Below are 12,335 nucleotides of genomic sequence, written 5' to 3'. Positions count from 1 at the left end.
ACAAGGTCTGTCATAGGTTCAGGGTCACATGGGGGTACAAGGTCTGTCACAGGTCCAGGGTCACATGGGGGTACAAGGTCTGTCACAGGTCCAGGGTCACATGGGGGTACAAGGTCTGTCACATGTTCAGGGTCACGTGGGGGTACAAGGTCTGTCACAGAGTCAGGGTCACATGGGGGTACAAGGTCTGTCACAGGTCCAGGGTCACATGGGGTACAAGGTCTGTCATAGGTTCAGGGTCACATGGGGGTACAAGGTCTATCACAGGTCCAGGGTCACATGGGGGTACAGGGCATGTCACAGGTTCAGGGTCACATGGGGGTACAAGGTCTGTCACAGGTCCAGGATCACATTGGGGTAAAAGGTCTGTCACAGGTCCAGGGTCACATGGGGGTACAGGGCATGTCACAGGTTCAGGGTCACATGGGGTACAAGGTCTGTCACAGGTCCAGGATCACATTGGGGTAAAAGGTCTGTCACAGGTCCAGGGTCACATGGGGGTACAGGGCATGTCACAGGTTCAGGGTCACATGGGGTACAAGGTCTGTCACAGGTCCAGGTCTAGGGTCTCATGGGGGTACAAGGTCTGTCACAGGTCCAGGGTCACATGGGGGTACAAGATCTGTCACAGGTTCAGGGTCACATGGGGGTACAAGATCTGTCACAGAGTCAGGGTCACATGGGGGTACAAGGTCTGTCACATGTACGGGTCACATGGGGGTACAAGGTCTGTCACAGGTTCAGGGTCACATGGGGGTACAAGGTCTGTCACAGGTCCAGGGTCACATGGGGGTACAAGGTCTGTCACAGGTCCAGGGTCACATGGGGGTACAAGGTCTGTCACAGGTTCAGGGTCAGTGTCAACAGCAACTGGTACAATCCTGAATCATACTAGATTTGTGTTATTTTCACATGCACAAAGGTTACAGTGATGGAGACCAAAGGCGAGGAGTTTTCTTGAGGAGGAGGAGGAGGAGGAGGAGGAGGAGGAGAGGGTCCACCGTGTCAAAGGCAGCAGAGAGGTCCCGGAGGAGTACAGAATCCTCTCCATTGGATTTCGCTGTTAGCAGATGGTGTGTGAGTTTTAGGAGGGAGGTGTCTGCGGAGAGTTGAGGGCGGAATCCAGACTGGAGGGGCAGGAGATGGGGCGTAGGTTTTTAGGATTGGTGGGGTTCAGTGAGGTCTTTGGGGTGACTAGTGCATGTTTTAGAGAGCGGGGAAGAGGGTGTAGGATAGAGTCAGAGGGTGACCGCAGTATGTCAGAGGGAACCGGGTCCGGGGGGTAGGTGGCTAGGTGGGTGTTTATTATTTTTTACAATTGTTTTTTTTTTACCTTTTTTCTTAGGAGCCCCTTTAGGGGGCTTTGGTGAAATACCAGGGGTAATCTGCACCACATGGGGTGATTAGAGTGTTCCCAGGCACACCTGGCACACCCTGCTTGCAGACCTATGAGTAGGGAAGTGGGCGGTGACAGTAGTTTTTACTTTTATTATTTACATTTTTATTATTTTATTTTTTTATTTTATTTTAACCTTTCTTTACAGTTTTTTTTTTTTTTTTTTTTTTTTTAAGTAGCCCTTTTAGGCAGCTTTGGTGAAATACCAGGTGTCTAAAAAGGGGGAATCTGCACCACACGGGGTGATTATGGTGTTCCCAGGCACACCTGGCACACCCTGCTCACACACCAATGAGTAGGGGAGTGGGCGGTGTCAGTCGTTTTTATTTTTATTATTTGCGTTTTTATTATTTTATCTTTTCATTTTATTTTAATTTCTTTTTACCATTTTTTTTTTTTTTGGAGCCCAGTCAGGGGGCTTTGGTGAAATATCAGGGGTCCAAACAGGGGGAATCTGCACCACACGGGGTGATTATGGTGTTCCCAGGCACACCTGGCACACCCTGCTCACACATCAATGAGTAGGGGAGTGGGCGGTGTCAGTCGTTTTTATTTTTATTATTTGCGTTTTTATTTTATTTTTTTCATTTTATTTTAATTTCTTTTTACCATTTTTTTTTTTTTTTTGGAGCCCAGTCAGGGGGTTTTGCCGAAATATCAGGGGTCCAAACAGGGGGAAATGTGTGCCACATGGGATGATTAGGGTGTGCCCAGGCACACCTGGCACACCTATGTGGCCAGTAGTAGAGAAGAGAAGGGTTGGGATGGCCGAAGGTTTCTACGGGTAACTGTTCGGAGGTTGGAGGGAGTCAACGGCAACTTCTGGGTTGATCATTCTGCCGAGTGTCACTACTGGAAAATGACGATATAAACATTTACAGACGGCCGGCACGTCCCTCAGTCCTCTGATATCTTGAAAGTCTTCCTCCTCGCCAATCACATCTCAGTGTTTGTTTTGCATATCCAGGCCAAACACTCGGCATTATCTGCGATTAATGTTATGGAGACATTGAAAGTCAACAGCTTAGCGGTTGCTGGTAACTAGGAGGCCGACATCGAACGTAATTCAGTCAAAGAACGACTGACTGAGGTTTGGTGTTGGCAGCCTTGGCTTCTCTTATGTATTTGTTCTTCTTATCGTCTGACCTGAAAGTCAGAGCTGGATGAATGCGAGTGCCAATGACACCAGATTCACACAGATAGAGACAAAATTGCAGTTTATATAACACTAAATGACATTTCCCTGCCGGCTTTCCTTTGTAAAATACGGCACGGGATCCACCCCACCCCAATACCTTAAGGGGGACCCCCCCATGATGCAATCAACAGGATCCACCCCAATACCTTAAGGGGGACCCCCCATGATGCAATCAACGGGATCCACCCCACCCCACCCCAATACCTTTAGGGGGACCCCCCATGATGCAATCAACGGGATCCACCCCACCCCACCCCAATACCTTTAGGGGGACCCCCCATGATGCAATCAACGGGATCCACCCCACCCCACCCCAATACCTTTAGGGGGACCCCCCCCCCCATGCTGTTTCTAACAAAAAAGATAGCTGGCAGAGAAATGTCATTTACCGGCACTTTAAAACGTATTTTTCTTCTCTTTGTAAATGTTTTGCTGTAGTGCATCCTACACAAGAATGACAAAGAAACAAAAGAGCGTGGGGGTCACTATCGAAATCCATACTGGACCCTGGCAAGAAAATGGGGGGGGGGTGGTTAGTGTGTGGCCCCGCTTTCTGAACTATTGAAGGCAACATGATCTCAGAAGAAGGGGACACCCCATAGCAGAGCACCTTGTCCCCAATGTGATAGGGATAAGGACCTTTTCCCCACAGCCGTGACCTATTGGTTGTGGAGCAGTATTTGGAAGACTCCTTTAACAATAAAGGGGCACCCAGATATCACCCCCCCACTCGGTGTGGAGTGTGCTCAGGCTTGGTGTAGAGAGGATTCAGGCTTGATGTGGAGAGTGTTTAGACTCGGTGTGGAGAGTGGTCAGGCTCGGTATGGAGAGTGGTCTGGCTTGGTGTGGAGAGTGGCCAAACTCGGTGTGGAGAGTGCTCAGGCTCGGTGTGGAGAGGGGTCAGGCTCGGTATGGAGAGTGGTCAGCCTCGATGTGGAGAATGGCCAGGCTCGGTGTGGAGAGTGCTCAGGCTCGGTGTGGAGAGTGCTCAGGCTCGGTGTGGAGAGAGTTTAGGCTCGGTGTGGAGAGTGTTTAGGCTCGGTGTGGAGAGGGCTCAGGCTCGGTGTGGAGAGGGCTCAGGCTCGGTGTGGAGTGCTCAGGCTTGGTGTTGAGAGGGCTCAGGCTCGGTGTGGAGAGTGCTCAGGCTCGGTGTGGAGAGTGTTCAGGCTCGGTGTGGAGAGTGCTCAGGCTCGGTGTGGAGAGTGTTCAGGCTCGGTGTGGAGAGTGGCCAGGCTCGGTGGGGAGAGTGGCCAGGCTGGGTGTGGAGAGTGACCAGGCTCAGTGTGGAGAGGGCTCAGGCTCTGTGTGGAGAGGGCCCAGGCTCGGTGTGGAGAGTGCTCAGGCTCAGTGTGGAGAGTGCTCAGGCTCGGTGTGGAGAGTGCTCAGGCTCGGTGTGGAGAGTGCTCAGGCTCGGTGTGGAGAGGGCTCTAGCTCGGTGTGGAGAGTACTCAGGCTTGGTGTGGAGAGGGCTCTAGCTCGGTGTGGAGAGTGGCCAGGCTCGGTGTGGAGAGTACTCAGGCTCGGGGTGGATAAGGCTCAGGCTCGGTGTGGAGAGGGCTCAGGCTCGGTGTGGAGAGTGCTCAGGCTCGGTGTGGAGAGTGCTCAGGCTCGGTGTGGAGAGTGCTCAGGCTTGGTGTGGAGAGGGCTCAGGCTTGGTGTGGAGAGTGCTCAGGCTCGGTGTGGAGAGTGCTCAGGCTTGGTGTGGAGAGTGCTCAGGCTCAGTGTGGAGAGTGCTCAGGCTCAGTGTGGAGAGTGCTCAGGCTCGGTGTGGAGAGTGCTCAGGCTCGGTGTGGAGAGGGCTCTAGCTCGGTGTGGAGAGTACTCAGGCTTGGTGTGGAGAGGGCTCTAGTTCGGTGTGGAGAGTGGCCAGGCTCGGTGTGGAGAGTACTCAGGCTCGGGGTGGATAAGGCTCAGGCTCGGTGTGGAGAGTACTCAGGCTCGGGGTGGATAAGGCTCAGGCTCAGTGTGGAGAGTGCTCAGGCTCGGTGTGGAGAGTGCTCAGGCTCGGTGTGGAGAGTGCTCAGGCTCGGTGTGGAGAGTGCTCAGGCTTGGTGTGGAGAGGGCTCAGGCTTGGTGTGGAGAGTGCTCAGGCTCGGTGTGGAGAGTGCTCAGGCTCGGTGTGGAGAGTGCTCAGGCTCGGTGTGGAGAGTGCTCAGGCTCGGTGTGGAGAGTGCTCAGGCTCGGTGTGGAGAGTGCTCAGGCTTGGTGTGGAGAGTGCTCAGGCTCGGTATGGAGAGTGCTCAGGCTCGGTGTGGAGAGTGCTCAGGCTTGGTGTGGAGAGTGCTCAGGCTTGGTATGGAGAGTGCTCAGGCTCGGTGTGGAGAGGGCTCAGGCTCGGTGTGGAGAGTGCTCAGGCTCGGTGTGGACAGTGCTCAGGCTCGGTGTGGAGAGTGCTCAGGCTCGGTGTGGAGAGGGCTCAGGCTCGGTGTGGAGTGTGCTCAGGCTCGGTGTGGAGAGTGCTCAGGCTCGGTGTGGAGAGTGCTCAGGCTTGGTGTGGAGAGTGCTCAGGCTCGGTATGGAGAGTACTCAGGCTCGGTGTGGAGAGGGCTCAGGCTCGGTGTGGAGAGTGCTCAGGCTTGGTGTGGAGAGGGCTCAGGCTCGGTGTGGAGAGTGCTCAGGCTTGGTGTGGAGAGGGCTCAGGCTCGGTGTGGAGAGTGCTCAGGCTCGGTGTGGAGAGTGCTCAGGCTCGGTGTGGAGAGTGCTCAGGCTTGGTGTGGAGAGTGCTCAGGCTCGGTATGGAGAGTGCTCAGGCTCGGTGTGGAGAGGGCTCAGGCTCGGTGTGGAGAGTGTTTAGGCTCGGTGTGGAGAGTGCTCAGGCTCGGTGTGGAGAGTGTTTAGGCTCGGTGTGGAGAGTTCTCAGGCTCGGTGTGGAGAGTGCTCAGACTCAGTGTGGAGAGTGCTCAGGCTCGGTGTGGAGAGTGTTCAGGCTCGGTGTGGAGAGTGCTCAGGCTCGGTGTGGAGAGTGTTCAGGCTCGGTGTGGAGAGTGCTCAGGCTCGGTGTGGAGAGTGCTCAGGCTCGGTGTGGAGAGTGCTCAGGCTTGGTGTGGAGAGGGCTCAGGCTTGGTGTGGAGAGTGCTCAGGCTCGGTGTGGAGAGTGCTCAGGCTCGGTGTGGAGAGTGCTCAGGCTCGGTGTGGAGAGTGCTCAGGCTCGGTGTGGAGAGTGCTCAGGCTTGGTGTGGAGAGTGCTCAGGCTCGGTATGGAGAGTGCTCAGGCTCGGTGTGGAGAGTGCTCAGGCTTGGTGTGGAGAGTGCTCAGGCTTGGTATGGAGAGTGCTCAGGCTCGGTGTGGAGAGGGCTCAGGCTCGGTGTGGAGAGTGCTCAGGCTCGGTGTGGACAGTGCTCAGGCTCGGTGTGGAGAGTGCTCAGGCTCGGTGTGGAGAGGGCTCAGGCTCGGTGTGGAGTGTGCTCAGGCTCGGTGTGGAGAGTGCTCAGACTCGGTGTGGAGAGTGCTCAGGCTTGGTGTGGAGAGTGCTCAGGCTCGGTATGGAGAGTACTCAGGCTCGGTGTGGAGAGGGCTCAGGCTCGGTGTGGAGAGTGCTCAGGCTTGGTGTGGAGAGGGCTCAGGCTCGGTGTGGAGAGTGCTCAGGCTTGGTGTGGAGAGGGCTCAGGCTCGGTGTGGAGAGTGCTCAGGCTCGGTGTGGAGAGTGCTCAGGCTCGGTGTGGAGAGTGCTCAGGCTTGGTGTGGAGAGTGCTCAGGCTCGGTATGGAGAGTGCTCAGGCTCGGTGTGGAGAGGGCTCAGGCTCGGTGTGGAGAGTGTTTAGGCTCGGTGTGGAGAGTGCTCAGGCTCGGTGTGGAGAGTGTTTAGGCTCGGTGTGGAGAGTTCTCAGGCTCGGTGTGGAGAGTGCTCAGACTCAGTGTGGAGAGTGCTCAGGCTCGGTGTGGAGAGTGTTCAGGCTCGGTGTGGAGAGTGCTCAGGCTCGGTGTGGAGAGTGTTCAGGCTCGGTGTGGAGAGTGGCCAGGCTCGGTGTGGAGAGTGGCCAGGCTGGGTGTGGAGAGTGACCAGGCTCAGTGTGGAGAGGGCTCAGGCTCTGTGTGGAGAGGGCCCAGGCTCGGTGTGGAGAGTGCTCAGGCTCAGTGTGGAGAGTGCTCAGGCTCGGTGTGGAGAGTGCTCAGGCTCGGTGTGGAGAGTGCTCAGGCTCGGTGTGGAGAGGGCTCTAGCTCGGTGTGGAGAGTACTCAGGCTTGGTGTGGAGAGGGCTCTAGCTCGGTGTGGAGAGTGGCCAGGCTCGGTGTGGAGAGTACTCAGGCTCGGGGTGGATAAGGCTCAGGCTCGGTGTGGAGAGGGCTCAGGCTCGGTGTGGAGAGTGCTCAGGCTCGGTGTGGAGAGTGCTCAGGCTCGGTGTGGAGAGTGCTCAGGCTTGGTGTGGAGAGGGCTCAGGCTTGGTGTGGAGAGTGCTCAGGCTCGGTGTGGAGAGTGCTCAGGCTTGGTGTGGAGAGTGCTCAGGCTCAGTGTGGAGAGTGCTCAGGCTCAGTGTGGAGAGTGCTCAGGCTCGGTGTGGAGAGTGCTCAGGCTCGGTGTGGAGAGGGCTCTAGCTCGGTGTGGAGAGTACTCAGGCTTGGTGTGGAGAGGGCTCTAGTTCGGTGTGGAGAGTGGCCAGGCTCGGTGTGGAGAGTACTCAGGCTCGGGGTGGATAAGGCTCAGGCTCGGTGTGGAGAGTACTCAGGCTCGGGGTGGATAAGGCTCAGGCTCAGTGTGGAGAGTGCTCAGGCTCGGTGTGGAGAGTGCTCAGGCTCGGTGTGGAGAGTGCTCAGGCTCGGTGTGGAGAGTGCTCAGGCTTGGTGTGGAGAGGGCTCAGGCTTGGTGTGGAGAGTGCTCAGGCTCGGTGTGGAGAGTGCTCAGGCTTGGTGTGGAGAGTGCTCAGGCTCGGTGTGGAGAGTGCTCAGGCTCGGTGTGGAGAGTGCTCAGGCTCGGTGTGGAGAGGGCTCTAGCTCGGTGTGGAGAGTACTCAGGCTTGGTGTGGAGAGGGCTCTAGTTCGGTGTGGAGAGTGGCCAGGCTCGGTGTGGAGAGTACTCAGGCTCGGGGTGGATAAGGCTCAGGCTCGGTGTGGAGAGTACTCAGGCTCGGGGTGGATAAGGCTCAGGCTCAGTGTGGAGAGTGCTCAGGCTCGGTGTGGAGAGTGCTCAGGCTCGGTGTGGAGAGTGCTCAGGCTCGGTGTGGAGAGTGCTCAGGCTTGGTGTGGAGAGGGCTCAGGCTTGGTGTGGAGAGTGCTCAGGCTCGGTGTGGAGAGTGCTCAGGCTTGGTGTGGAGAGTGCTCAGGCTTGGTGTGGAGAGTGCTCAGGCTCGGTGTGGAGAGTGCTCAGGCTCGGTGTGGAGAGTGCTCAGGCTCGGTGTGGAGAGTGCTCAGGCTTGGTGTGGAGAGTGCTCAGGCTCGGTATGGAGAGTGCTCAGGCTCGGTGTGGAGAGTGCTCAGGCTTGGTGTGGAGAGTGCTCAGGCTCGGTATGGAGAGTGCTCAGGCTCGGTGTGGAGAGGGCTCAGGCTCGGTGTGGAGAGTGCTCAGGCTCGGTGTGGAGAGTGCTCAGGCTCGGTGTGGAGAGTGCTCAGGCTCGGTGTGGAGAGGGCTCAGGCTCGGTGTGGAGTGTGCTCAGGCTCGGTGTGGAGAGTGCTCAGGCTCGGTGTGGAGAGTGCTCAGGCTTGGTGTGGAGAGTGCTCAGGCTCGGTATGGAGAGTACTCAGGCTCGGTGTGGAGAGGGCTCAGGCTCGGTGTGGAGAGTGCTCAGGCTTGGTGTGGAGAGGGCTCAGGCTCGGTGTGGAGAGTGCTCAGGCTTGGTGTGGAGAGGGCTCAGGCTCGGTGTGGAGAGTGCTCAGGCTCGGTGTGGAGAGTGCTCAGGCTCGGTGTGGAGAGTGCTCAGGCTTGGTGTGGAGAGTGCTCAGGCTTGGTATGGAGAGTGCTCAGGCTCGGTGTGGAGAGGGCTCAGGCTCGGTGTGGAGAGTGTTTAGGCTCGGTGTGGAGAGTGCTCAGGCTCGGTGTGGAGAGTGTTTAGGCTCGGTGTGGAGAGTTCTCAGGCTCGGTGTGGAGAGTGCTCAGACTCAGTGTGGAGAGTGCTCAGGCTCGGTGTGGAGAGTGCTCAGGCTCGGTGTGGAGAGTGCTTAGGCTCAGTGTGGAGAGTGCTCAGGCTCGGTGTGGAGAGTGTTTAGGCTCGGTGTGGTCAGTCTTAAATCACTTCCTGGCTCTCACCTCCTGTCATACCTCTAGTTTAATCCTTTTATTGCTGGGTTTGTACCTGACAAGAGTTTCCTAATTTCAGGTTGCAGATTGAATGGGGTGTCACCGGGGGAACGCGATGGCACAAATAGCTTTTAGAGACCATTAGATGCGAAATCCTTTCCTGTGATGGAAGCCGGAGAGCTAATCTGAGAGCGTTTAATGGCATCATTTTACCTTTGTCTTCAGTCTTTGCTGTTACTACAACACAATGCATAGAGGGGGCGTTTGTTTTCTTGCAGGCTGTGATGGTGACAAAACCTTTAGGAGACATGAAAGATAAAACCGACTGGAAAATGCAGAGTTTTCATGACCTGCAGGTGACGGGAGTCCGGAGACCCCAGACAGCAAGATGGAGGATCCCCAAAATCGATTCCAGGAGAGAGAAGTACAGCAAGTCAGCCCAGGAGCCCATCTGTTCCTACGAAGCTCAGGTAATAATAATAATAATAATAACGTGTGTGTGTATATATATATATATAAAGGGAATATATACACAGGTACCATCAGCTGAAATTGCCTGCAGTCCCAACATACAAAGAAATGACACTTGTCTACAATGTAAAGTAGTGAGTGTACAGCTTGTATAACAGTGTAAATTTCCTGTCCCCTCCAAATAACTCAACACACAGCCATTAATGTCTAAACCGCTGGCAACAAAAATTGTCCAAATTGGGCCCAAAGTGTCAATATTTTGTGTGGCCGCCATTATTTTCCAGCACTGCCTTCACCCTCTTGGGCATGGAGGTCACCAGAGCTTCACAGGTTGTCACTGGAGTCCTCTTCCCCTCCCCCATGATGACATCACAGAGCTGGTGGATGTTGGAGACCTTCCCCTCCTCCACCTTCCCTCTGAGGATGTCCCACAGATGACCAATAGGGTTTAGGTCTGGAGACATGCTTGGCCAGTCCATCACCTTTACCCTCAGCTTCTTTAGCAAGGCAGTGGTGGTGTTGGAGGTGTGTTTGGGGTGGTTATCATGTTGGAATACTGCCCTGCGGCCCAGTCTCTGAAGGGAGGGGATCATGCTCTGCTTCAGTATGTCACAGTACATGTTGGCATTCATGGTCCCCTCAATGATCTGTAGCCCCCCAGTGCCGGCAGCACTCAGGCAGCCCCAGACCATGACACTCCCACCACCATGCTTGACTGTAGACAAGACACACTTGTCTTTGTCCTCCTCACCTGGTTGCCCCCACACACGCCTGACACCATCTGACACCAAATACCTTTATCTTGGTCTCATCAGACCACAGGACATGGTTCCAGTAATCCATCTCCTTAGTCTGCTTGTCTTCAGAAAACTGTTTGTGGTCTTTCTTGTGCATCATCTTTAGAAGAGGCTTCCTTCTGGGATGACAGCCATGCAGACCAATTTGATGCAGTGTGTGGCGTATGGTCTGAGCACTGACAGGCTGACCCCCCACCCCTACAACCTCTGCAGCAATGCTGGCAGCACTCATACGTCTATTTCCCAAAGACAACCTCTGGATATGACGCTGAGCACGTGACCTCAACTTCTTTGGTGGACCATGGCGAGGCCTGTTCTGAGGGGAACCTGTCCTGTTATACCGCTGTATGGTCTTGCCCACCGTGCTGCAGATCAGTTTCAGGGTCTTGGCAATCTTCTTATAGCCTAGGCCATCTTTATGTAGAGCAGCAATTCTTATCTTCAGATCCTCAGAGAGTTCTTTGCCATGAGGTGCCATGTTGTACTTCCAGTGACCAGTATGAGAGAGTGAGAGCGAAAATTGCTGATCACAGACGCTCTCCATCCAATCTGACAGAGCTTGAGATATTTTTACCAAGAAGAAGAATGGGCAAAAATGTCCTCTCTAGATGTGCAAAGCTGGTAGAGACACCCCCAAAAAGACTTGTAGAGAAAGGAGGTTCTACAAAGTATTGACTCCGGGGGGCGCCATACAAATGCCCCCCCCCCCCCCACACACACACACACTTTTCACATATTTATTTGTATCATTTTCCTTCCACTTCACAATTATGTGACACTTTGTGTTGGTCCATCACATAAAATCCCAATAAAATACATTTACGTTTTTGGTTGTAACAGAGAATTCTTTTTTTCACCTTGCAGTCTCCGGGATTTTCGTCCAGCGCGGCGTTCTCCTTTGAAAGCATCATCTCCTCTCAGGTCACCGACTTGCACTCCTCCGGCGGATCACACCACGGATATTGTAAAAATGGCGGACTCTCTCTCCCGATGGGTAATGGTTTCCAGAATATTAATAGTGTTCAGTTTTCCTTCTGTCTTCCCTATTTACTGACTCCAGAAATCTTCTGTCTGCCATTCTGATGATTTTGGGCTTATTTAATAAAACAATAACAGCAATGAAATCAATACTGCGATAATTCCTCTATAAACAGCCAGCTATAGAGCTCTTTAGAGCAGGGGGGTCTCAAACTGGCGGCCCTCCAGCAGTTCTGAAACTACAAGTCCCATGGGGCATTGCAAGGCTGACAGTTACAAGCATGACTCCCACAGGCAGAGGCATGATGGGACCTGTAGTTTCGGAACGGCTGGAGGTCCACCAGTTTGAGACCCGCTGCTTTAGAGTGTACTCTATATGAATGGCAGAAATTAAATTTAAGACTCCCTAAAGCATTGCCTCCTACAGTGGACAATAGGAAAATTTCTTGTGAAGTGGCTGAGTGAGCAGTCTTTGGCCCTATGTATTCAGCCGGCTAGCACTGGGGCCCAGTCTTTACGGTGGTGCACATGAGCACAGTCCCAGTAAAGTCTGCATGCAGTAAATAATGCAGCTAGTCAGTTCCTATGTGCTCACTCTCTGCCAGCAGCAACAGGTTAATGGCAGCAGTGTCCTCTCACCAGTCTCAGCAATACAGCAACAGGGGTCAGCCTTCTCACAGCAAAGATATGAGAAAAATACAACTCTCCCTTTATACCTGGCACCCAATGGAAAGTGTAGTCCAATGGTCCATAGACTGCCATAGTAAGGTTTATTTTCCAAACTTCATCTCCCATGAGTCAGTGCTTCCAACTTTCAAGTCTCTTGAGCTCCTTTTGCTTGTCAGCTCCCCCTGGTGGATGGAGGCGAAGGTCGTGTTAACACCATTCAGCTGACGTCCAGAGAGTATTGCAGCACAGTGTCCTAAATCGCAGGTTGTCTCTAGTCAAGCACCTGACTATAACTGTACAGAAGCCGATCTCCGACTTTGTTGATAAATGTCTAATTTTTATCCCTTGATAAATAGTTCTCCATGATGTGACCTTGTTTCTTCCGTTGCTCTTCATTATAACTTTATAGACCGGAAGCTCCCTCACATTCATAGCTCCGCCGATCACAACAGGAGCAGCATTTGGGACGGGCCCTCGCCGATTCTCCATCACATCGGAACTCAGAGCCCTCAGACATATCTCACCTCTGTAGAGATCAAGACGCCATGGTATATGTCGGTGCTCCATGAGAAGGTAGAAATCATCAACCTCAATGTGTGTCTCCTAAGGGGCCCATAGACTTCACTCAAGTGTTCCCACCAGGCTTTATCTAGATCA

At 54.1% G+C, this 12,335-nt stretch overlaps 1 protein-coding gene across 2 annotated transcripts in view; it reads left to right on the top strand.

Moving 5' to 3' along the window:
* The window catches only part of CCDC27 (coiled-coil domain containing 27), a 72,879-nt gene that overhangs the window by 16,242 nt on the left and 44,302 nt on the right, over positions 1–12,335 (top strand). For both annotated transcript variants that reach the window (XM_077458356.1, XM_077458357.1), the window contains exons 2-4: positions 9,042–9,233; positions 10,896–11,025; positions 12,088–12,251. In XM_077458356.1, coding sequence (XP_077314482.1) covers positions 9,042–9,233; positions 10,896–11,025; positions 12,088–12,251 — 486 coding nt within the window. The remainder of the gene's footprint in view (positions 1–9,041; positions 9,234–10,895; positions 11,026–12,087; positions 12,252–12,335) is intronic.

This window comes from Lithobates pipiens, unplaced genomic scaffold (genome assembly GCF_037356315.1).
Source record: "Lithobates pipiens isolate NorthernLeopardFrog02 unplaced genomic scaffold, aLitPip1_a1.2 Scaffold_27, whole genome shotgun sequence".
NCBI classification, from domain to species: domain Eukaryota; kingdom Metazoa; phylum Chordata; class Amphibia; order Anura; family Ranidae; genus Lithobates; species Lithobates pipiens.
The sequence above is the reverse complement of the archived record's forward strand: the minus strand, read 5'-3'. Positions and strand labels throughout refer to the sequence as shown.